Source organism: Neolamprologus multifasciatus, chromosome 20, assembly GCF_963576455.1.
Source record: "Neolamprologus multifasciatus chromosome 20, fNeoMul1.2, whole genome shotgun sequence".
Taxonomy (NCBI): domain Eukaryota; kingdom Metazoa; phylum Chordata; class Actinopteri; order Cichliformes; family Cichlidae; genus Neolamprologus; species Neolamprologus multifasciatus.
Window position 1 is genome coordinate 34762867 of NC_140458.1, and position 23456 is coordinate 34786322.

The 23456-nt window shown below is 39.3% G+C and overlaps 2 protein-coding genes across 2 annotated transcripts in view; both read right to left on the reverse strand.

Annotated features, from left to right (window-relative positions):
- The window catches only part of csad (cysteine sulfinic acid decarboxylase), a 294077-nt gene that overhangs the window by 220684 nt on the left and 49937 nt on the right, over positions 1-23456 (reverse strand). The window lies entirely within an intron of this gene.
- LOC146495445 (chemokine-like protein TAFA-2) overlaps positions 8076-23456 on the reverse strand; it is a 104934-nt gene continuing 89553 nt past the window's right edge. The window contains exons 3-5 of the mRNA XM_085146975.1: positions 22791-22940; positions 15015-15139; positions 8076-8845 (exon numbers count right to left, since the gene is read on the reverse strand). Of these exons, the coding sequence (XP_085003101.1) occupies positions 8834-8845; positions 15015-15139; positions 22791-22940 (287 nt within the window). The 3' untranslated portion in view covers positions 8076-8833. The remainder of the gene's footprint in view (positions 8846-15014; positions 15140-22790; positions 22941-23456) is intronic.

A 23456-nucleotide genomic window follows, 5' to 3' on the forward strand; every position in this document is an offset into this window, starting at 1 on the left:
ATCGCTTCACCCTGGCGTCACAGGACTCAGCCGCCATATTGCTATCTCCAACTTCCCTGCCTCCTTCCTCTGCACCTTTGTCTCGGTGTCACAGCACAAACTGCACGTCTGCACAGACAACTAAACACAACTGAGCAGTGAAGATTTGTTTTTTAGGACACATGTTTGCGGGACACCCTTTAACTTCATTACTCAGACTGGTCTAAGAAATCTTTTTTTTCCAGTAGTTCTTTTTTGAATCATCTGTGGTGTCCTCCAAATAAAAAAAGAGACGTGTGCACTCTCCGCGAGTTATTGCCATTTTCGTCTTTGACAAGCAAAGCAAAGAGATTTGTTGTGACAAATAACACCTACAGATCTGGTATTTAAAAACACATGCTCCATGGAAACATTTCATGTATTATTAGACATTGCTTTTTAATTGCTTTGCTTTGCCACTTCTTTGACAGCTGTAACTATTAATTAGTCTCCCCGGCACACATTTTCACAATTTATTAAATGGAAATCAACAAACTCCGAGAGACAACAACACTTCTTATTCTTTCTCATGAAAACAAGACATCAAAATACATCCACCATTCATTTTATAAGTGGTAAATAACATTTAACATTTTGATCATTTGCCTTTCCTATTGCCTTGCCACTTTTACACATGATTGATATATCAGTTACCATAAGTCAGCGTCTCGTTTGTGCTAGTTCGTGTAAAGACTAAATTAGATGACTGGATTCTCGATATGTAAACCAAACTAATGCTCTGACTATTTCTGCTCCATGTCTCCTTTTCACCAGTGTGCGGCCAAGGTCACCGATAGCTGTGTTCGTTGAATCGGTCTGTTGTGGCGAAGCTGTCAATATGAAAAAGTATTTACCTCCTTCCTGATTTTTTTTGTTTTTTTATTTCCGCTTGTTCGTCATGCGTAAATGTTTCCGATCATTAAACACATTTTACAATTAGGGAAAGATAATCTGAGTAAATACATGGTGCAGTTTTTTAATGATGGCTCCATTTATTAAGGGGAAAAAAGCTATTCAAACCTAGCTGTGCGTATGTGCACGAGTAAACATAATAACTGGTTGTGCCGCCCTTGGCAGCAAGAACTGTAGTCAAGCGTTTGTGATAACTGGCAATGAGTCTTTCATATCACTTTGGAGGAATTTTGCACCATTTTTCTTTGCAGGATTGTTTTCATTCGGCCACACTGGAGAGTTTTTGAGCGAGAACAGCCTGTTTGTGGTTATGCCAAAGCATCTCCATCTGATTTAAGGCCTGACTTTGACCAGCCGACTCCAAAGCCATGTTTGTTGGAGCCTTGCTGGTATGTTTTGAATCATTGTCCTGCTGCACATTCCTGCGCCTGAGCTTCAAGTCATGCACCGATGGACCGATATTCACCCACGTGATTTTTTGGTAGAGAGCAGAATTCATGGTTCAATCAATTAGATTAGATTAGATTAGATGAAACTTTATTAATCCCTCGGGTGGGTTCCTCCGGGCAATTCAGTAATTATGGAAAGTTGTCCGGGTCCTAAAGCAGGAAAGGAGCCCCACACCATTACACTACCACCACCATATTTGACTTTTGGTTTAATGTTATTTTTATGAAATGCTGTGTTAGTTTTACTAAACTCTTGTTTCATCAGTCCTCACAATATTTCATTTAAAAACTATTTTTGTCAAATGTGAGGTGAACCTTTGTGTTCTACTTGGTTTACAGTGGTTTTTAACTTGGATGCCATTTTTGCCCCGTCGATTTCTTATTGGTGAATCATGAACACTAACTTTAACTGTGGTGACTCAGGCCTGGAGTTCTTTAGGTGTATTTCTGGGGTCTTTTGTAGCCTACATGTGATGTGGATGAGCTTTTGAAGAAACTTTGATAGACCAGTCACTACTAGGAAGGTTCATTTTTTCTAATCCCTGGATAACAGCTCTCACAGTGAATCACTGGAGTACCAAAAGTTTAGAAAAGGCTTTGTAACAGCTGCAGCAGTAATCAAACTGTTTGTTTGATGATCTGAAACATGCAAGTATGACAAATATGCAAAAACATAAGAGATCAGGAAAAGGATCATTTGTCAGAGCACTGTGTGTTCATGCCATCACCTATGGTGATCTGTGGATAGTGACAGAAAGGACAAGATCACAGACACAAACACCAGAAATGAGCTTCCTTTGAAGGCTGGCTGGGATCTGTCATTTGGGAGGGGCTTGGAAAAGAGCCGCCACTCAGCATCGAAAGGAGCCAGTTGAGGTGGTTTGGCCAGGATGTTTCTTCCTGGGGCAGACCTACATGTATGACAACACCTGAACACCTTGGTGTCCTCCTGGAAGAGGTGGAGGAGGTGGTTGGTGAGAGGGGGGTCCTGGAGTCTCTGCTCTTACTGTTGCTCCATGAACCAGATCCAGATATCCGGCACAGGACGGATGAATGAGTGGATGGATCAAAGTTATTGGAGAAGAAGAAGGAAGAAGCCTTAGCAGGCACAGAAGTACAGCAGTGAATCTTTTCACCTGTCCTCTGGTGCTGTGCAGTATGATGCAACGTGGTTTGCACACTGTTGACACATTAAACTTAAAATGAATCACATCCTATATTTATCAACCAAGTCACGCTATAGACATATTTTCATTGACTAAATGACGTGCCTGTCCTCTTGTCTTAAAATGGTGATCATTTTTAATTATTTAAATTGGCCTAATTATAATAATTAGATATTGAAACATTACATAATTGTTGGTAATTATAACACAGTTTGTCAAGAAAAATGAAATTTTCTCTCTTATAAGTCACAGCAGTTCCCAAAATAACCTTAAAACAAACGAAAAATTGAAACATTGATATTTGACCGGCATAAAATTGAGGTAATACTTTATTAGATGAGTAAGATGAATAAATAAGAATGTTTAATTCATCTATGATGACGCCAGAGGCCAATGCCAAGATTACCCAGCAAACACTGACACTAACCGTAAGAAGAGATGTTTCTTTTCTGATAACTTTTGTGTTAATTTGCCGGCTCTGCGTCATATTGAATAGAATATTAAAATCCATTTGGTTCATTCTAAGAATTACACAGTAGTACTATCTAATAAATGCTCATTGACAATCACAATACATGAGCCACAGTCTCAAGTCATCACATCCAGTTTCAAAACAGCAACATGGTGACGGTCATGACGCGATGGACGGGGTATCATCGTTGCTGTTTTGCCAGAGCTGCTGATGTCGTAGATAAGAACAAGATGTCCTTTGGATTCAGAGCCATGATGACACATCTGTGTTGGTGACACTGCTTCATTCCCAACTCCTCACACCCGGACAGGACCCCTTGGCATTGGGAAACGGGACTTGAAGCGAATTCTCCAGGATGACGACACCTTACGCCACCCCACCTGCTTATACACATGCTCTTTAGAACAGGTATTATCAGCATTTATCATAACTCCCAATAATGTTTATAGATCCACTACTCAACACTTATTGACCAAATACAAAGTTATAAACATAAGCTGATGGTTATTATAAAGTATTACAGAAAACTCTTGTGCAAATATTCTCCAGCCACAAAAATCGTGTAGTGCTGAGACCTAAAAGCTGAAGTACAGAGATACAAACAGTAATTTGACGTGTCAAAAAAAGCTGAGATGATGAGCTGTCCTGTGTCTTTCTGTCCTTTCTAGGTTTGGCCTCCATGATTTTCAAATAGCCTCTGTTTTAACCACTCAGCAGGCGGTGCTGGACCAAGGCCAGGAAGATGGTGAAGGACCTCAGCCATCCCAACAACGGACTGTTCTCTCTGCTGAGGTCAGGAAAGCGATTCCGCTCCCTGAAGATCAACACAGAGAGACTGAGGAGGAGCTTCTTCCTGCAGGCGATACGGTCTCTCAATCACAGCACCACACAGTACTGACCCACACATATAGTTCGTACACACACACTGGACATTCTGGACATTGTTTTCCCTTCATCACTTAAATCACTTATTTGCACTGCACAAGACACTTACACATGTGGATTGCACAACACTGGACATTATATTCTTCATTTCCATTTAATTCTTGTACAGTTGCTGTTATTGTGTATATATATATTTATATTTCTTCATACATTCTTATATATTTCTATACTGTGTATTTTGTTGTACAGTTATTTTATTTTCAACTTTAATTTATATATTTTATCTTATTCTTTCCCAGTTAAATTTACCCTTCATTCTAATTTGTGCTGTACAGTTATTTCATTTTTAACTTTAATTTATATATTTTATTTTATTTTATTTTATTTTATTTTATGTTATTTTATTTTATTTTATTTTATTTTATTTTATTTTATTCCTTCCTAGTTAAATTTACCCTTTTTATTTTCATATTTATTTCCTATCTTATTCATAGCCTTTTCTTTTTTCTTTATGTCACGAGCAGTTGTGTAAGCATTTCACTGCATATCGTACTGTGTATGACTGTATGTGACAAATAAAATTTGAATTTGAAATTTTGATTTCAGTCTGCTTCAAAGACTTTTTAGCAAACTTACAAAAACAAGCTGGTCGTTATGACACTTCCACAACATACAGACACAGTTCAGCATGTTTATGGTTGTCATTCGATCTCTGATGCATCACCTTTCCAATCACCATCCGTGCTGTGATGTATCAGCATAGGGTAGCTTATCTCATCGCTCGTCTGGCTGGAGCATCTGCTCCGGCATCTGTTGTTAGCGGCGGACATTTCATCGCCACCACTTACCATAAAGCACCCTGACTAATCTCAGTAATGTCTGGATATTCAGAGGATAGTCAGATGACGAGATTAATGAATTGCAGCTGTGCTGATGATCAGAACTGTCAGACAGCTATAAAGAGAGTGTTAGAGCTGCACCTGATACCTCCCGTCAGCAGCAGTGTTAGTGAGAGTGGGCTGATATTAGAGGTGTAGTGGAAGAATTTCAACAAGCCTCATGTGGTTGACTCATGATTGGATTCACGTGCCTCGCGAGCAGTTAGCAAGAATACAGGAAAACTGAGGCTGTCATATGTCAAAATCTTTTTATACATTTTTCTCTCTGTAATTATAAAAGTCTGTTCCGTGCTCACTTCAGCTTCCTCACTTCCTGTGTGTATGTGTGAGAATCTTGTGGATTTATTCTCTATAATCTTTTAATGACATGCACTAACGACGCGTTGAGGCTCAGAGAAAGCCCAGGCCATGGAACACACACACACACACACACACACACACACACACTGTGACTAAGGCTCGGTGGAAGGCCGTGGCCCCTGAGAGGATCCACTGGGAGATTAGCCAAATCAGGAAAGAGTTTTAGAGAACGGCTGCTTTAATGCAGCACAACACAGATTGTGTGTGTATATATGAGTGTTTGTGTGTGTTTGTGTGTGTGTTTGTCACAAAAAGAAAACACACAGTACATATCCTCAACCTCCAAAAATATTTCTTTGCAACTTTCTTGGACTGAGCTTCTTTGTTTCACTGCATTGATCAGGTTTGGAATAGACGCTCATCGCTGTTTAACATCAGCATCGACTTGCATGCTTGCAGGACACACACTTCTTTGTCTTGTATCACAGCGTACTCTACTTTTTTAAAATTGTTCTACAAACTTATATTACCATCATCTTAATATAATACCTTAAAAAGTTGTGACAGTAGAATTTCTCATTTTCCTATGAGTAATCTTTACAACAGTAAAAAAATGACAGAAAACACACCCACACATATACAGCACACAGTGAATTTGAAGTATGTACACTTGTTACTGTAATCATCTGGTCGGCAATCCATTGTGATTGGAAAGTGTTGATATGTCCTAATAGTTGCATCGGTTCTCTGTGCACTGATATCATGAAATATGTCCTGATATATTTATTTATTGAGCTGTGACCAACTTGGAGGAGTCAGGAGGATGTGCAAACAGGTCTTGAACATATAGGAGACTTTTATGAATGGTTCTGTGCTGTCAAACAACCTGATATCTTGGCAAAAGGTGTAATAGACATGCCAGCCCACTCTTCTTTGACTTTACGAAATGTAAAATCGACGTGCATGCAGAAATTACATTACCAGCAGGGGGATGAAGCACACTCCAGGGTCCTTAATCAATTAAGCTATGTCGCGAATATGTATCTACATGTAATTGTGTTAATAATGTGATTATTTTCATGTTGACTTTTCATGTTTCCATGTTGACTTGAAATAAAATATCTCCCTGCTGATATTCTGCATGGATGGTGGATTGTCATGACTATTACACGTTTTGGTGCGATAGCTGCGTCAAACTGTGTCATATTTGATGTTTTTCATCGATTCAGCTACAGAAATATGAGCTAATTATGTGTTTTTGCAACAAAGTGCCCAAAGATTGGTTCTTTGCGTTGTGTTGTAGTGAAAAAGTAGCCAATGTCCAAAGAAAAAGTTAAAGACTATCAAAAATTGTGTAAAACTATTGCTCAAGAATGTCCAGCTCCTGTTGACATTGAATGGTGGCTTAAGAGATTTGCACAGTACCTCATATATAATCAGTAAACGTGAGGCAATAATTTTAAGTAAAATGTTACTGAAGCTCATAAAATCAGTTTATTTATTCAAAAATCTTAATCATTAAGGAAACGTGGTGAGTAAAAACTGAATGGATGTAAATGGTAAATGGCCTGTATTTATATAGCGCTTTACTAGTCCCTAAGGACCCCAAAGCGCTTTACATATCCAGTCATCCACCCATTCACACACACATTCACACACTGGTGATGGTAAGCTACAATGTAACCACAGCCACCCTGGGGCGCACTGACAGAGGCGAGGCTGCCGGACACTGGCGCCACTGGGCCCTCTGACCACCACCAGTAGGCAACAGGTGAAGTGTCTTGCCCAAGGACACAACGACCGAGACTGTCCAAGCCGGGGCTCGAACCGGCAACCTTCCAATTACAAGGCGAACTCCCAACTCTTGAGCCACGATCCCCCTATCCACATCGTGGATAGGGGGATCGTGGATCGATATTATTTACTTGAATCACATCAAGTAAATAATATTTACTTGATGTGATTCAAGTAAATATTATTTAACCAGATTCCAATAAATTTAATGTTGTACTTGCATAAATCCAAGTCTCTGTTTCGGGCATTAACATTTCTTTTAATTGCATAATGTCTCGTAGGTTTGTAGATAGAAGAGAAATCATGAGCTGGGTATTTGGGCTAGGATGTGCTTTCACTGCCAAAATGGGAAATACAGCCGAACAGCCAAGTTATCCTGTTGTTTGAGTTGCACTCAGCTGTATCAAGATAATGTTCATAGAATAATATCACTGCCAATACTCACCTGTTGATTGAATTCCACAAAATGCCAAATAACAGAGCCACAAAATCTCAGCGCTGAATCTCGTTTACGAGCACAGTTTGTTTTTCGCAGCTCATATGCGCTGCATACAAATATCCTCTTTCATTCCTCGCCTGCCTAAAATTTCCGCGGTAAAAACGCAGCTAAATACAGAGATGAATTTTGTGTAGACCTGAAGAAGTTGTCTGTGATCTGTAACTGACAACTTCAGTTGTCAGTTACAGATCACAGATGACGCCTGCGGAGAGGAAGCTTTTCTTTTTTTTTTAGCTTTGACAAAACAATTGTTAATATAAGAAGCTGCTTGTTTGCTCCAGGAAATAAACACGATGAAAATTAATGCATTATGTGAACAGCAAAGTAATTACCAGTTATTGATGATATCTCTTCAAGCCAACACAATTAACAGCAGCAGTTACAAAGCCACGATTTTGCGTTTCCTGTTATTTCAGGGTTTCAGGGGGAGCTAACTTCATGCTGATGTTATCAGCGCTGCGAGCAGGTCTGTGCATCCATTGAGAAACAATTCAGTGAGCTGTATTGTGAGGGTCCTGACAAGAAGCACTTGGATAATCTTCCCCCTGAGGGCTGAAGCAAACGACTGAGATTCCTCTTTTCTTTTGAAAGGTTTTATTCATTTAATATAATACTGACACATGTACTCAATAGCGGTTAACAGGCGTTTAAAAACACAGATATTAAAACCATTAGAGCATCGATTTATTTTTAGCCCCTTTGATTCCACGGACTGCTTTTTTTTTTTTCTTTTGTTTAAACACGTTTACATTTTTCAATATACCGTAACATCTACTTGGTATTAGTCTAACCTCACCCCTGAAAGGATTTTGTCCTTTGTCAAAAAACAAAAGCAAAGAGAAGACCGACAAACTGTCTCTGCATTTTAAAAAATGGCATGTGTGGTAAGCAACAAACTATTTAAGGTAAAATATTCGTATGGAGGTGAAATCGGAATAAAGAACATTTTGACAGCATTAAATGTGTCATGTGTGGCACAGTTAAATTTAAATGTGTCATCCAGACTACACGAGGCAAGCATTCTGGATCCACTCCCTCTTTTTAGCTAGTTTTGTAATACAGAATAGCCGTCTAGAGTCAAGTTTCTGCAACTCCCAGTATGCATATGGAACACAACGTAGCCATAGAAGAGAGATAAAGAATATAGTTTGTTGTAAAGATGTTTTTTTCATCATCTAATCAAGTTCACTTTGTTTTCAGAAGCAGTAAAGAATTGTGGGTGATTGAGTCTTTTGCAGTGAAGGCCCGAGGACACTCAGCTCTGCTGATGGCGAGCAGTCCTGCGTCTTCAGTCATCATTTTTTGAATATCCACAGGAAAAATCACTGGTTCCTCACTGATGTCCATCAGAGTCCATTTCCTTACGATTTTATAAGTCCGTTGTGCTGTGTAAGTACTTCCACCGCCGTTCTCTAACGCTCCTCTAGAGATGGGCGGGACTATCGGGTCACCTGTAAAAGAAAGGGAAGAAGTGAGTCGAAGCTCACCGTTTTAACAGTTTGAAAACAGCCTGAAACAGCAAAGCTCAAGAACAGAGAACAGAGGTTTTACATGTCAGTGAAAGGGTTTAAATGATGCAGTGCTGGCTTCTATGTGGAAAAATACAGGAAGAGTCTCTTATTGGTGGAAAACATGACCAACACGGTTTCTGCTCTTCTGGAAGCTAAACAAGACAAGCTTGAATCATGGCAGGCAGCCCACACTCCCGCACTCTCAGCACTTGGCCCGCTGCCATGTCATTTCGTCTATTTGTCGAGACGGCTGCACTAATCACATGGTCTCCTTATCTCGGCGATCCATCTTCCCTTTTTCTTTGCTCATACACTCACTTTTGGTTTATTTCAAGCTATTAGAAGACATTTTCTACCAGCCAGTGATCCAACAGGCACAAATTGCTGTATAACTGCCAGTGCCGGGCATATAATAGACCAGCCTCTCCAAGACGCTTCTTCTGTTTTCCTGCATGCTTTTCCCTCTTATTGAGTTTCCCAGTAGTTTCCCCTCTTAGCCCCAACACATGCTGTCTCTCTGTTATTTCCTCATGGGGCAGACACTCTTTTGTGTGACCTGGGTCCCAGCTAACAAAGTGCGAATACCAGCCATCACTAAGAGAGCTCAGAGCAGTGTTTCTTCCAAGCTGGCAAATGAAACTACTGTATGTACTCTTGATGGCTCCAGGCCACCCTTCCTGGGTCTGCTCCCATTGCCTTCAGGCGTCTACTCCTGTGCCAAATCAAAGAGTCTGCAGGCATTTGTTGTCACGCCAGTTCACTATGCACGCACACCGCGGCATCTCTCTGCCTGCTATACTTGAAGGTGCAACGTCAAAGTCCCTGTAGGTGTTCATCCAGTTGCCTGTTCAAATATGCCCGTAGGTTGCAGTTTCTGTGCCCAATTAATGGGAAGATTTAGATAGATCTCAATTTACAAAGCACACAAGAAGTGCTAGGGTGTCATTTCTACAAGCCTTTTTAGACCCACGAGTGCCTTTTGTTGTACTTTGTCCAAAGGTTTTTGCTGCCTACTCTAGTCGCATGGCCATAAGGCAGATGTCTCCTTCAGCGGTACATTTCTTTATATTTGACACCAAGTCATAGAAGCTGTGTAACATGTGATCTAGTTTGTGTGCAACTTCAAATCAAACTGAAGCAAATTTAATTAAAATATTCTGGTTTTTCTTTCATTAATTATAATGTCTCCTTGTACATAACAGAACCAACAGTCGAGTGTTACGAGGCAGTGTCACCGACACTCGGGACAGACAAAAGCAAAAGCTCACATTTTCTGAATTATATTACAAGGTAAAAGTCTTCTTTCATTTCTAAGGTTATTATTTTTAAATACAAATAACCATATTAAATCGCTGGCTGCCGGATTAATTACTTCTGTCGAGGAGGTTATATTTGTGTGTTTGTGTGTGTACTGCGTGGGTGCCAGTCTGTCTGCAAACACAATTGTCTGAAAAGTTTTGAATGAAATCGAATAAAAGTTTGTAGGGGTGTAGAGTGGGGTCATGTTAACAATCAATTTAAATTCGGCTTCGGTCTTCAAGGTCAGCTCAATGATTTATAGGTCAAAAACTGACAAAAGCCATATAACCTATATAAATATTTAAAATATTACTTTTCTTCAACTTTCTTTTATGGTAAATATCTTGTTCGTAATATTGTTACACAGAGCTACTAAAAAATACCCATATGGAAAAGATATATATAAATCTTAGAAAGTTTGTATCTGTCTTGTATGAAACTTGATATAAGATCCATTGGAAAATTATATAATGAAACTTGTATGTTTTGGATACTTACTAACAAAATATATGTAAGTAATGAGAAAGTGGCCACTTTCATGAGTAAATCATATCTGTTTTTACTATTTCTTTTCCATATGGGTATGCTTGTTTGCACTGACAACATATGCAGGAAATGAAATACGGGGTTTATAAATATCACATTACTCTGCCTCTAACTCAAGGTCATATAAGGTCAAACTTTCAGAAAATAGATTTTATTTTTAAAACTGTGATTAAAATTCTTCTGCCTTTGTTCATTGTATTACATTATAGATGCATCCAAATATCATTTTACATTTGACCTCTGATCTCACTTTTACATTTCAAATCTGCCTCTCTTCCAAGTTCACCCCCAAGATGTCAAGAAGTATCGTCAAGAGAACGAGCTGCCTAGTGAGTCAGATATATCCTGCACATATATAATAAGTTCAAGTTATTCACGTCCAATTATTTACAAATCAATACCTAATATCAATTACCTACGCCTACATAATGTTCGTATAATCAGAGTAAACATCTGATTTTTGCTTCACTGCAAACTTCCTGCAGAACTTTTTTAAAAATAACAAAGAAAAGAAAACAAATATATACAAAAAACAAAGTAAATACTGCTCTTGCTTAAATATAAGTTAGCATGCAAGCTTTAGTTAGCTTGCAGACAGTTAACGTACCATTGCCTGATGCCAGGTCTCTCTTGGAAATTCGATTTTTAATCTTAATGAGATTTATTACCTGGATAAATAAAGGATTAATAAACCATTACTAATATTTATGTTTCAGTTTTATGCTTTTTTTTTAATTATTATGACATCTTGACTGCCACACTTCAGGGATTTACAGGTTATTTTCCCATTCTGGTCGCTTATCAAAGTTTAAAGTGACTGAATGTCTTTTTTAAAGATCACCACATCTACTCGGTATGATGTACACTCACTGCAGTATATAGTAGGGGTGGGAAAAAATGGATACTGTGTAGCATGGTGATATTTTGTTTGCTAATAATGTATCAATACAGCAGAAATCGATATTTTGTTACAAAAAACGTTTTTGTGCTCTGACTTCAGAGCATGTTGATCCTTTTTCTGAGCAAGAATCCTGACATTCCTTCACTGTCCAAATGTGTTTAACTTGTTTTTGGCAGCAATAAACATGACAGTTTACTTATTTTAATTTAAGACATGTTTTATTTTAATTAAGTTTAAAACTTTTTTATTTAATGTAAAATTATATTTTGTTTTAATTTACCCTCAAATTCTTCAGTTGCTGAAGGGGCTGCATAGTTTTCATAAACTGCATAGTTCAGAATAGCTATAATTGTACCAGATGGTTGATTCAGTTAAGTTGGACTAGACTGTAATACAAACCGTTCAGTTTGTCAACAATCAAACTGAAATGAGAGAAAGACTGAGTGTGAGACTTTGATATTAGAGAAAATGAATATTGATAAAGTTTACCTTTATGTACAGAATCTGAATATCGCAAAATATTTTAAAAAATTGCAATAATATCGTATCGTGCATTAAGTATTGTGATAATATCGTATCGTGGGATGTATGGTGATTCCCACCTCTAATATATAGGTAGGTAAACCCTATACTCCTTGCTAAATTGTTGTCCTTGTTTGTTCACGATTGCACGAGCAGCTACACAAAGACGAACACACCTTCCTTGCATTCTATGGCAGCTCTGCAGCTTGGAGACCGAGCCATGCCCATGTACTCATACATATGATATTATTTGGCATTGATCTAGCTGTCTTCTCACCCCTCCTCCTCTCCTCCCTCTCCCCTCCCTCGCTCCTCCTTCCTCCTGTCTCCAGCCAGAGGTAGGAGGGATGACAGAGTGCCAAATCCTGTTGTGTTCTTACCTTCTGCTGTCTGCTGACCGTTATGCTTGTTTTTTTTCCCCAAGTGTTTTCTTTATTCGTTTATCTACCATCACCTCTGCCTTTCTTTTCACTCTCCACTGATTTTTTTCTCTTTCATCCATCTCCCCCTGCCTCTCTCTCTCTCTCTCTCTCTCATACACACTCTATCGTCAATTTCAATTTACGAGCAGGTCTTAATGGGACCATAAGAGAACGTTCGATGCTATTGATCTGGATGCCTGCGAATCTTGACCTCAGCGTACGACACGAGAGGAGAGAAAAAAAATCACTCTTCATCATCAAGCGAACACATCAGCTAACGCTCTCAAATAGTGCAGATGCACACACACACATAGATCATTGATCAAAGACCTGAATGCAAGAGACAGCAAATATTTGTGCTCCTCAAAACTACAACAGAGTCACTGATAGGGATGGGTACCGGTATCTGGTGCCATGATGGCTATGATGGCATAGCGTGTCTTTTAAAAGCCGAGAAATGCGCCGTATTTGATAGCTTGCTGCGAGACCTCACACCGAGCACATCTACTGCAGGTGTGGTGCCTGTTATCGACCCGGAGTTAGCAACATCCCCCAAAAACCCGAAGAGGAGAGTCCTGGCCCCTAGCCCTGCCAGTGTAGCAGAAATGATGAGGATGATGATGCAGCAGCAGCCGTTCTTCTCTGCGTGAGTAGCTTCATGTTGTTCGTGTGTAATTTACGTTGAGTAGGCTAACCACGTTATTACATTAATGCATGTAAGGTGAACTAGCAAACACCATCATAGCTACATGCAGCTGTCTTCTTGTTTGATGGCAGATACTCCCTTCACCCTGGACAAAAAGGCTGAAATGACCAAAGAAAAAGTGGAAAACAGCTAAACATGAGAGGTTTTTGGACAAAGTTTGTGTTTTTTCCATTGTTTAAGCTGCTTCCAGCCAAGAGTGATACCATATATGCCCCATAGCTGCAGAAAAGGCTAACATTGTTATCTTTTTACAAAAAAACAGCTGAACATGAGAGGTTTTTGGACAAAGTTTGTGTTCTCCATTCTTTAAGCACCGGTTCGAGCACCGTTTAAGCACCGGCACCGTTTCAAAAGTACCGGTTTGGCACCGGTATCAGATAAAACCTAAACGATACCCATCCCTAATCACTGATAAAGCAGTGCCTGGCTGAAACTGGTTTACTTTAACTATAAATGTCCACTTTGGAGCTGGATTGGTCAGCAACACTCACATATTCAAAAATCTAATTGTCTTCAAATACCATCAAACCTCATGTGCTGCTTTATCCAATCAAACCAGACGACTCTTCTTTCTATTTGTCACATTGTCTGACATAACTGAGATATAAAACATCAGTTACACTTATAAGAGCAGTACAACACAAATCTGTGCTGAAGATAAGAACTGAAAATGATATCAGGGAAAAAAGGTAAGAGTAAGGAGGGGCTGTTAAGGGGAAAAAAGGTCTTCAGGAGGCACGAGCCACTTGACTAGGTGAGAGGTGAGGAAGCAGTGCCAAAAGAATTCTTAATCATCACTATTCATGTGTCTGGGAAGGCGTGAGAAGAACATGTGTGCCTTAAGCGCTTCTCACCACTCACTTTTTTCCCCAACCGTGGAGACGCACGCATCTCCCCTCTCTGACCACGCCTTCAATCAATTATTTAGGCAGAAAACAAAGGTCTGCACCGAGCCATGAATAATGGAAGGTGAGAAGGCAGAGAGAAGGATGGAGGTTAGAAACAGAGGCGTACAGTGACAAGAGGTGAGTCTCGCACAAATTTTTCTCCTCTGACAGACAGCTAAGAGCCTGCTCAGGTCAAGCCACTGAAGAGAAGCCAACAGGTGCAGACGTAGGCTGAGCAGGAAGATATATAGCGTGCATTCACACCTTTTCACACGCACACAGACACAGACAGACTGCCAGTACATGAAACTTAACATGTGCACATGCACACACTGCACAAACTGTGCTGTGGAAGAATGAGAGCATAAAATTTTTCCAGGGCATTTACCACTCCAGTGTATCAGATGTGGCGAGTTCTTTTTGCATCGAGTCAGATGGCATGCCAGTCAGACGCAGGGAAGCAGGGCAAGTGAGAGTGAAGGGAATTGTGATATTCATATTCAGGGTGCGTGTGTGTTTTATTTGCCTTGTTCTTGTTGGCCTTATTTTTCTTCAGAGAATGTTTGATGTTAGAGCCAAGATGAGTCCAGAGGAAAAGTAAAGAGAGAGAAACTGGGTAAAGAAAAAGTGATATTGGGTGAAAGGAGAAAGAAGTGCAGGATGGAGACAAATAAGAGAGAAGAGCAGGGAGAAGAGGATACAGTCTAACGTGATAGAGGTGAAAATGGATCACTCTGTGGTTGGTCTGGCTGTGTGTGTGCATGCATGTATGTGTTGAATGGATGGCACGGCAGGGAGAGAGGGCGCGTAAAGTGTGCACACAAACCTTTGTGGTCTTGACTTTGTTGCCTGTGCTGCAGCTCCATCCTGTCAGATCTGGGAGAACCTTGCACTCCTCACCTTCCATGCACGGCTGCATCTGACACCACCACTTCTGAGCTACAATGGAGGCTACAAGAAGAAGAGACGGAGTTAATTTTAACTTTGATGACGATGCAAGTGCATCATGTCCTTTCATGTGTTTCCAAGACTTGTGTGCGTGTGTGAATTTTGACACCAGAATTTCACATGAACAAAGAGCCTCCAGAAAATAAATGTGTGTTTCAATCCGGTACAGTTATAATAACACGACGTTGGTGCTTTGAGATAAACAGTTGAAAGCACTAATTCTCAAATCAGCGCCCATTGAAGCACCATTCAGAACCACAACGAGATTGTGCAATCAAAAGAGCGCCAGTCAAACCTCAACAAACAAAAACCAAATGTGGAAAACATGATATGGAAAATATAAAAATATATTTCAGCTTGTTTCATTTATTAATTCTGCAAAGGCCTCTCATCGCTCGACTCAGATCGAGATGCTTTTTGCTGGTGTGGATGTTTAAATTACTCAATTCATGTATGTCATTATCAGTGATGGGAAGTAAGTAACGGCGTTACTTGTGACGGCGTTACTAACAAATTACTATTCCTATCGTTACAACGCCGTTACTGTTACTATTTTTCAACAAACAGACGGTTGAAGCTGTGTTCAGCTCACAGCATCTTATATCAGCTGCACGGAAGCAGCTGTAAGTAATCTGGACGCTACAGCATTTAGCAGCTGCGCGCTCCCACGGTGATCACTTTCTAGCACAACACCTGGAGCTAAGGGGCAAACGTTTCAAGTGGGTGGGGGGTCAGCTTCACTCTGCTCAATGGCCTGAGTGCTGCTGTTTGACTGAGGAAGAATAAAGCAGTCGTGGTAAGCCAATCACATGACCACTTAAAGACAAAGCAACAAGGTGACATATACCAGTTTATAAACTGTGTTGATCGGTCACGTAAAACCAGTCATGATAAACAATATATATGCGTGTTTTTCCTCAATAGTTTGTCATGTTTACTGTCTAAGGACAGCGCAGCGAGACCTCTCTGCTTATGAGCAAACAAAAAACAAAACAGGGGACGTTTTAGGAGTGACAGCGACAGAGAGAGAGAGCGAGTTTTGAGATGTGAGAGATTTGTGACGTTTAGCATGTTTGCAGTGTGTAGTTAGTGTGTTGTCTTGTGTAGTTAGTGTGTAGTGTTGTGGATAGTTTTGTGTCGTGTGTCAGAACAATGAGGTTCTGCTGTCTCCAGGTAGAAACAGCAGTGACACACCTGCTGCTGTCAGACCTGCAGGTATCAGGCTGTGATGTTTCCTTTATAGTGGACAGAAATTATTTTTTTGGAGTGGCACAAATAATTTGTGGCGTCTTATTGAAGAACAGCTGATTGTTCTGTAAACAGTTTGAAATGGTTATTTAAAAAATCAAGGTCAAAGGTAAATGGATGCAAATAACTTTGTTGTTTACAAAACTTGTGCATATGATTTTAAAATGGACAATTTATATTTGCATTTAAAGTTATGAAATATGATTCATTAAACATGTTTGTGGTTGTTACAGTAAAAAATTACTTTTTCTACTCTGATTTTAAGTTTTTTTGTCTGATTTTAGATCAGTTGTGTTAATACAGTCTGTAAAAAATGCAAAACATGACTGTAAATTCAGACACGTGAGGTTGTGCTGAACAGGATGAGACCAAACAAGTAAACAGTTAAAGGGTAAATGTGGAGGAAACATCTAAAGTAGTTAAAAATGGACAATTACACCCTGGACCCCAGAGGGTTAACATTTTTTTAAAAGTAACGCAATAGTTACTTTTCAAGTAATTAATTACTTTTAGAATATTGTAACTCAGTTACTAACTCAGTTACTTTTTTGAAGAAGTAACTGGTAACTATAATTAACTACTTTTTCAAAGTAACTTGCCCAACACTGGTCATTATTAATTAATTTGCCAAGTCTGCCTCTATTGCACTTTGTTGCATTTTGCATCAACACACCAACAATAAATGATTCATGAATCTGAAAACAAAGCAAGCTGCAGACCATTGTGAGCCTCAGAGCATCGTTGTTAAAACATCTCGTATGTAGTAGAACATTCTTTGTTCACTCAACCAGAATCAGGCGGCATCATCATCATCATCATCATCATCAAAGGCTGTTTCCTGTTTTCTAAGTGAATCTTTCATGTGGCTGAGCACATAGATCCTCACATTTACTAGATATACAAATGAGGACAAATCTATTAGCCACCCTAGAAAATGAAAGTTGTTTTTTTTTCCAAGAACAAGGGGTTTTCACTATATAATTTCTAAACATAATAGCATTTAGAATAAATAACAATTAAAAAAACCTCTAAAAATAGCAACTATAGAATTGACAGGGTTTGCAAAGGTGTGCAAGGTTGCTCTGAAGTATTGCAGAAAAAGCAAAAATGACCAGGGTCAATATTATCACCACCCTGAAAAACTGACGTTTTTATTGAGCCACAGCACAAACCCCTGCTGTACAACAATGTGCTTTAACTTTGTGATGCTCAAAGCTTGTAAAATCAAGTTAAAATTGAAGATTATGTTCTATTTAGGAACTTCAGCCAGGGTCTGAGCTGTCACTTGATAAGGCATCATGGCAAAAACTAAATAAATCATTTTAGACTTGTTGGTGTTCACTTAATTAGAAATATGAGTCTCAAAGAAGACAAACTCTGCACAGGAATGGAGTGTGAGGCTGCAGACCAATAAAATAAAACACCTTCACGCCACACTGAAGTACACTAAGGACAACTTGGAGCAAGATTATGCATACTGGAAGTGTCCTTTGATCAGATGACATGAAACTCGAGCTCTCTGACTACAGTGAAACACGGTGGTGGGGGTATTATGCTGCAGTAATGTTTCAGTGTGTTTGGAATCTCATAGAGGTGGATGGAATCAGGAAGGAAAAAAGAGATGTGAATATTCTGGAAGAAAACTTCAAACAATCGCTGTCTTCCAATATGACATTGACCCAAAACACAAGTCACTTCTGCTAAAGAACTACCTGCACAAAGCTCTGATTGATCCACTGAAAATCTGTGCAGTGAACTGAACATCAGGGTCCATGCCAGACCACCGAAGATCAAATCTGGAGGAGCTTGAGAGATTTTGGCTGGGATTGCTCAGGAGATGTATGTAAGACTTTCTGAAAACTGCAACGGTAATCGACAGCAGGCTGTTCTCTATAAAAAAGATACATAAATGATGTGCTAATAATTCTGACCCTGGTAGTTTTTGGCTTTTGGGAAATAAATTTGTTTCTGTGTGCAAAGTGAAATAACGCCTGGATCCAAAATACAAACTAAGATGTTTGGAAAAGCTTAAAAATGTCTTCCTCTGTTTAACAGTAATTAGGAAATAATTCATTTTCCTGGAGGGGCTAATGATTTGGTGATGTTATTCAAGACAACATCACCATCGTTCTTTAAAACCAATTGTGCAAGTACAGCATTTTACACAGTTTTGAACAAATAAAAACTCACGAGATAATTAGTGAGATGCTGTTAACGACAACTGATCCCATTAACCTTCAGGCTAATGTGAAATAAAACTTTTAGCAATAGAAAAATGATTTTTAAAATGCTGATAATTACCCGAGGCATGGGTTTCATGGGCAAAGGAATCATGTGAATTTAATTAGCCAAAACCAGCTCTTCCATGTTGAGATTCTTAAATACAAATAATGAAACACCAGCAGAAAATATAACAAAACAAAACATGATTAAATGTCAAAGGAAAAAAGAGCTGACTGACTGGATGTGTGAACACATAAAAGCTGTTGTCATGAATCTTTTTTTCTTTAACTGTCACTCTGAAGATGAGACACTGTCAGGTAATTAAATGCATTAGTGTGTAACTTTAGTAACGATCCAACGTCCAAACAAAAAACACGATTTAAAACTGTATGCAGGCATCGTTGTTAAAGAACTCTGAGAGTTAATATGAGTATTTTGTTTAGCAGGGCAAAGATAACTCAATTAAATACGAAATCCAGTTTTTCATGATTTAATTTATTGGCCGAACCTACCTGTTGTAATTCTCCCCATTGTTAAATCATGAATTAACTGTTTTTTGCCGTTGACTGTGCCAGGCCTTTTGAATGAATAGAACCAGTTTGATAAAGTGAAACAGAAGAGCTCAAAAAGACACAAACTAATGAAACAGCTGACACATGTATCAGTCTAAAAAGAGTTACAAAACCATTTTTAAGGCTTTGTGACTCCAGCAAACGAGACTCATTATCCACAAATGGAGAAAACTTGAAACAGTGGTGAATCTTCTCCAGAGTGTCGACCCTACCAAAGAAAATCCAAGAGCCTGTTGGCAACTGATCCAGGAGGTCACAGAAGAAATCAGAAGAGAATCTAAAGAACTGCAGGGCTCATTTACTGCAGTTCAGGTCAGTGTCCATGACTCGACAATAGGAAAGAGACTGGAAGAAACTGGTAACCATGGAAGCAAAAAAGAACACAAAAGCTTATCTCACATTTGCTACAAAACATTCTGATCATTAAAAATTAAAAGAAACCCAGCATTTCATAAAAAGAACATCAATCCAACAGTCAAACACGGTGGTGGTAGTGTGATGGTCTGTTTTGCTGATTCAGGACCTGGGTGTAATTACAGTGTAATAACAGTGGAGTTCTGCTCTCTACCAAAAATCCTGCCCATCCATCATTTCATGCCCTGAAGCTCAAACTCACTTGCTTTATGGAACAAGACAACGATCCAGACACACACAGCAAGTCTACCTTTGAACAATTCAGTAATAAAAACAAAATGAAGGTTTTGGACGGCCTCGTCAAAGTCTGGCTGCATTGAAAAAATTCTGCAAAGAAGAGTGGGCCACAGTTCCTTATTGCTGTTTATCCCAAACAGGTTTCAGTTCTTTCTGCTAAGTGAGGCACAACTAGTTGTCAGGTTTAGGTAGGGCTGCACGATTAATCGTTAGAAAATCGCGATCTCAATTCATACTTATGTGCGATCTCATTTCCAAATGACAACGATTTAAAAAAAAAAAAAAAAGAAAGAAAAAAAAAAAAAAGACGACGATTGTACCGCATTTTGATCCGGGACGTAATCTGCATGAAAACAAGCGCTCACTCTTCCTGCTCAACAAATGACGAGGGCGGAGCCTTATACCACGTGATACAGAAGCTGGCTGCTAAAATTAGCAGGAAAAAACAACGGAGAGCACGTCAGGGATGACGAGAGAGTGACCGGAGAAAATCCGTCCCGGTCAACCACCCAAACATTAATAACGGGAACCTTATACAGCGCTTCCCTATACACGTCGACCTCCCGCAGGCACAAAGAAATTACGGAGGCTATTACTTATCACCTGACCAAAGATATGGCTCCATCAACACTGTGCAAAACGAGGGATTTAGGAAAACGATCAACACCCTAGACAAACGCTACACAGTGCCGTCCCGCAACTATTTTTCTATTGTTGCTCTACCTGCTCTATACACGCAGTGTCGAGCAACGGTGGAGACGCAATTTCAAGCAGTACAACATTTTGCAGCAAGACAAAACGTGAGACATTTGTTGTTTTTATGTTTATTTATTGTTTTTATGTTCAGTCTCAACTGTTACGAAGTTGATGTGCAGTTAATAAGTGCAATAAATATTTATATTGGAAAAGAAAATCGTGAGAGAATCGTGATCTCAATTCTAAGCAAAATAATCGTGATTCTCATTTTATGCAAAATCGTGCAGCCCTAGGTTTAGGGTGTAATGACTTTTTCACATAGGGTTGGATAGCTTTTTCCCCCTTAATAAACTTAAACTCAAAGATTAAAAACTGTGCTTTGTATTTACTCAGGTTCAGGTTTAATATTAAAATTTGTTTGATGATCTGAAACAATTAAGTGTAATAAATATGCAAAAAATAATAATAAAATAAAATAATAAAGGATAGGGGTAAATGTTTTTTCACGGTACTGTATATCTGTGGTGCCATAAGTAAGTAAGATGTACTCCACCCTTCCAGCCCTTCATCTTGCTGTGCCATGTTGTATTGTAAGTGAATCTTTCATCATGTTTGAGCGCTCACCCGAAACCCAGAAACAACTGAGAAATGGAGACTGGGTCAGTTATTTCATCAAGTGCCACTCTGCGAGGCTGCAGGGCCTGCTGGATACTGATGTTGTAAACACAGACGCATTAGTGGATGACGGGTTTCCAGGCACATTTTACAGCTTAGAATGTTCATCACTAAATACTAATCTCATTTATGGGTAAAATGCCCAAATACATTTGGGTCTAAAAAATCAACTTCTCATTTGCAGCGAACAAAAGAGCTTCGTAAAGATAATACTTCCTGCAGATTAATATCTTTTGCTATCAAGATCCTTGTTGGGAGTCCTCTGATGTTTACATAACGCTGACTACTGATAAATTCGATATAATAACAAAAACACAAGATTTCCTCTTCATGGTGCATTTTTCCTGAGCTGCTTCATTATAATCCATTTTAGAATTTGTCCAACCCCATCTCCTACAAATTAAGTTTCTTCACAGTTAAATTGTTACATTTAGCTGCAAGATAATCACTTGCTGGATTACCTTTGGAAATTAGGCAGCACATTTATGAAATATATCGCAGTCAGCAGGAGGTGGTTGGGTTTGATTGTGGATGTGCCGAATATGTACGCTCATATCTCACAGCAAGACTGGGGTTTGTGCAGCAGGAGCACCTAAAGTTAGGGAAAGTCAGCGTGGACTTCTTTCTGTGATAAAACCCTAATATTTGTCTTTAGTTGATTGGTGTGAGTGCATACATAAATAATGCAAATAATGCATGCATAAATAGGTTGAATGAAAGCTGTTTAACACATGTCTGGTACATTCAGCATCAACACTACATTAATAGACAATAATTCAGGAACATGGCGCTGTAGTATAGTTGTGGAACAACACAAGATTCCATTTTTTATTTACTGAGATGAAGACGTTCCCTTTTCTCTCTGGAATAGTTCAGATTTTTGTTTCTTGTACCTTTAAGGTTTACCTGAGAAGCAAATATTTAATTACTTTTGAATTGATTGTGTTCAGAATATAACCCCACGCCATCCATCATATTCAGAATGTTTCTGAATTCATCACAAAAATGAAACAGACAGAGGCAGTGTATGTAATAAATTAGTCTGCTGAAACAGCACTGCACATAAAACGGGCAGTGGGAGAAAGGCTTCACTTTGCTTCCATGCATTTCTCGTCAGTATTCTGGCTACCAGTACACAGAAATGCTGCCAAGAGAATACTGATGGCTTCTATGCCTTGGCAGTTAAATCAGAGTTTACCTGGTCGTGTATCAATTCTTAGATTTTTCAGTATACTGCAGCACACAGGGGGGCTCGGTCATATGTAGCACCTGCATTGAACAAAGTCTCTTTCAAATAACCTCTTGCTAACTCCTGATATTGACTGCTCCTCCGTGTGGCCTGACTGTCAGCACTCATCTTCATAAATGTGCTCATCTGCTAATGCAGTGTTCTCTTGTTTTCTTTCAGAGTCGATTAAAGCAATCTGAACTTTAGTGCTCTGCCTGAGATGCATGACAAAGAAAACATATGATGAGTTCAAGTCCATACTAAGGCATTTTAGCCAACATTCAAAACAGGTGCACATCAGGCAGCGCCACTACGCAAGCGCACGCAAAAGATACCCAAACGCCAATCAAGTGACACCTACCGTCGACGCAGGACGGCATGGCCCGAGTAGTGCCGGCGACCTGTCCAGGGAAGCAGGAACATTTGACAGTCTGAGATCTCTCCTCGATCTTGTTCTTGTTGCAGCAGCGATGGGCAGCAATCACCTCACACGTCCCCGCCTTCACATGCACTGAGAAGGAAAAACAAAGATTTTGCTTTATGTTTGCTAACTTTAACACTTAAGCAACCATAGAAAAAGACAAGGAAACACAACTGGCCATCACAATTGGTCTGCCCTTCCCCTTAATGACCTCTTTGTAAACTATGTTGGGGAAATGTGGAACAAGGACATCATTCTCTGACCCAGACAAACACAGACCATTACATGATATTAAAAATATCAGCACTGAGAATACCTTCTTGGATCTCTGACCTTGTAGGACAAGTTAAGTATTTGATCCGTCCATTTAAAAATTAAGCAAAACATATTTAAGGCTGCTATAAGATGAGCCATAAAATATGCAGTTTATGCTTAGATTTATGACTATCTATCTATCTATCTATCTATCTATCTATCTATCTATCTATCTATCTATCCATCTATCCATCCATCCATCCATCCATCCATCCATCCATCCATCCATCCATCCATCTATCTATCTATCTATCTATCCATCCGTCTATTAAAATAGTAACTTAGGAAGGA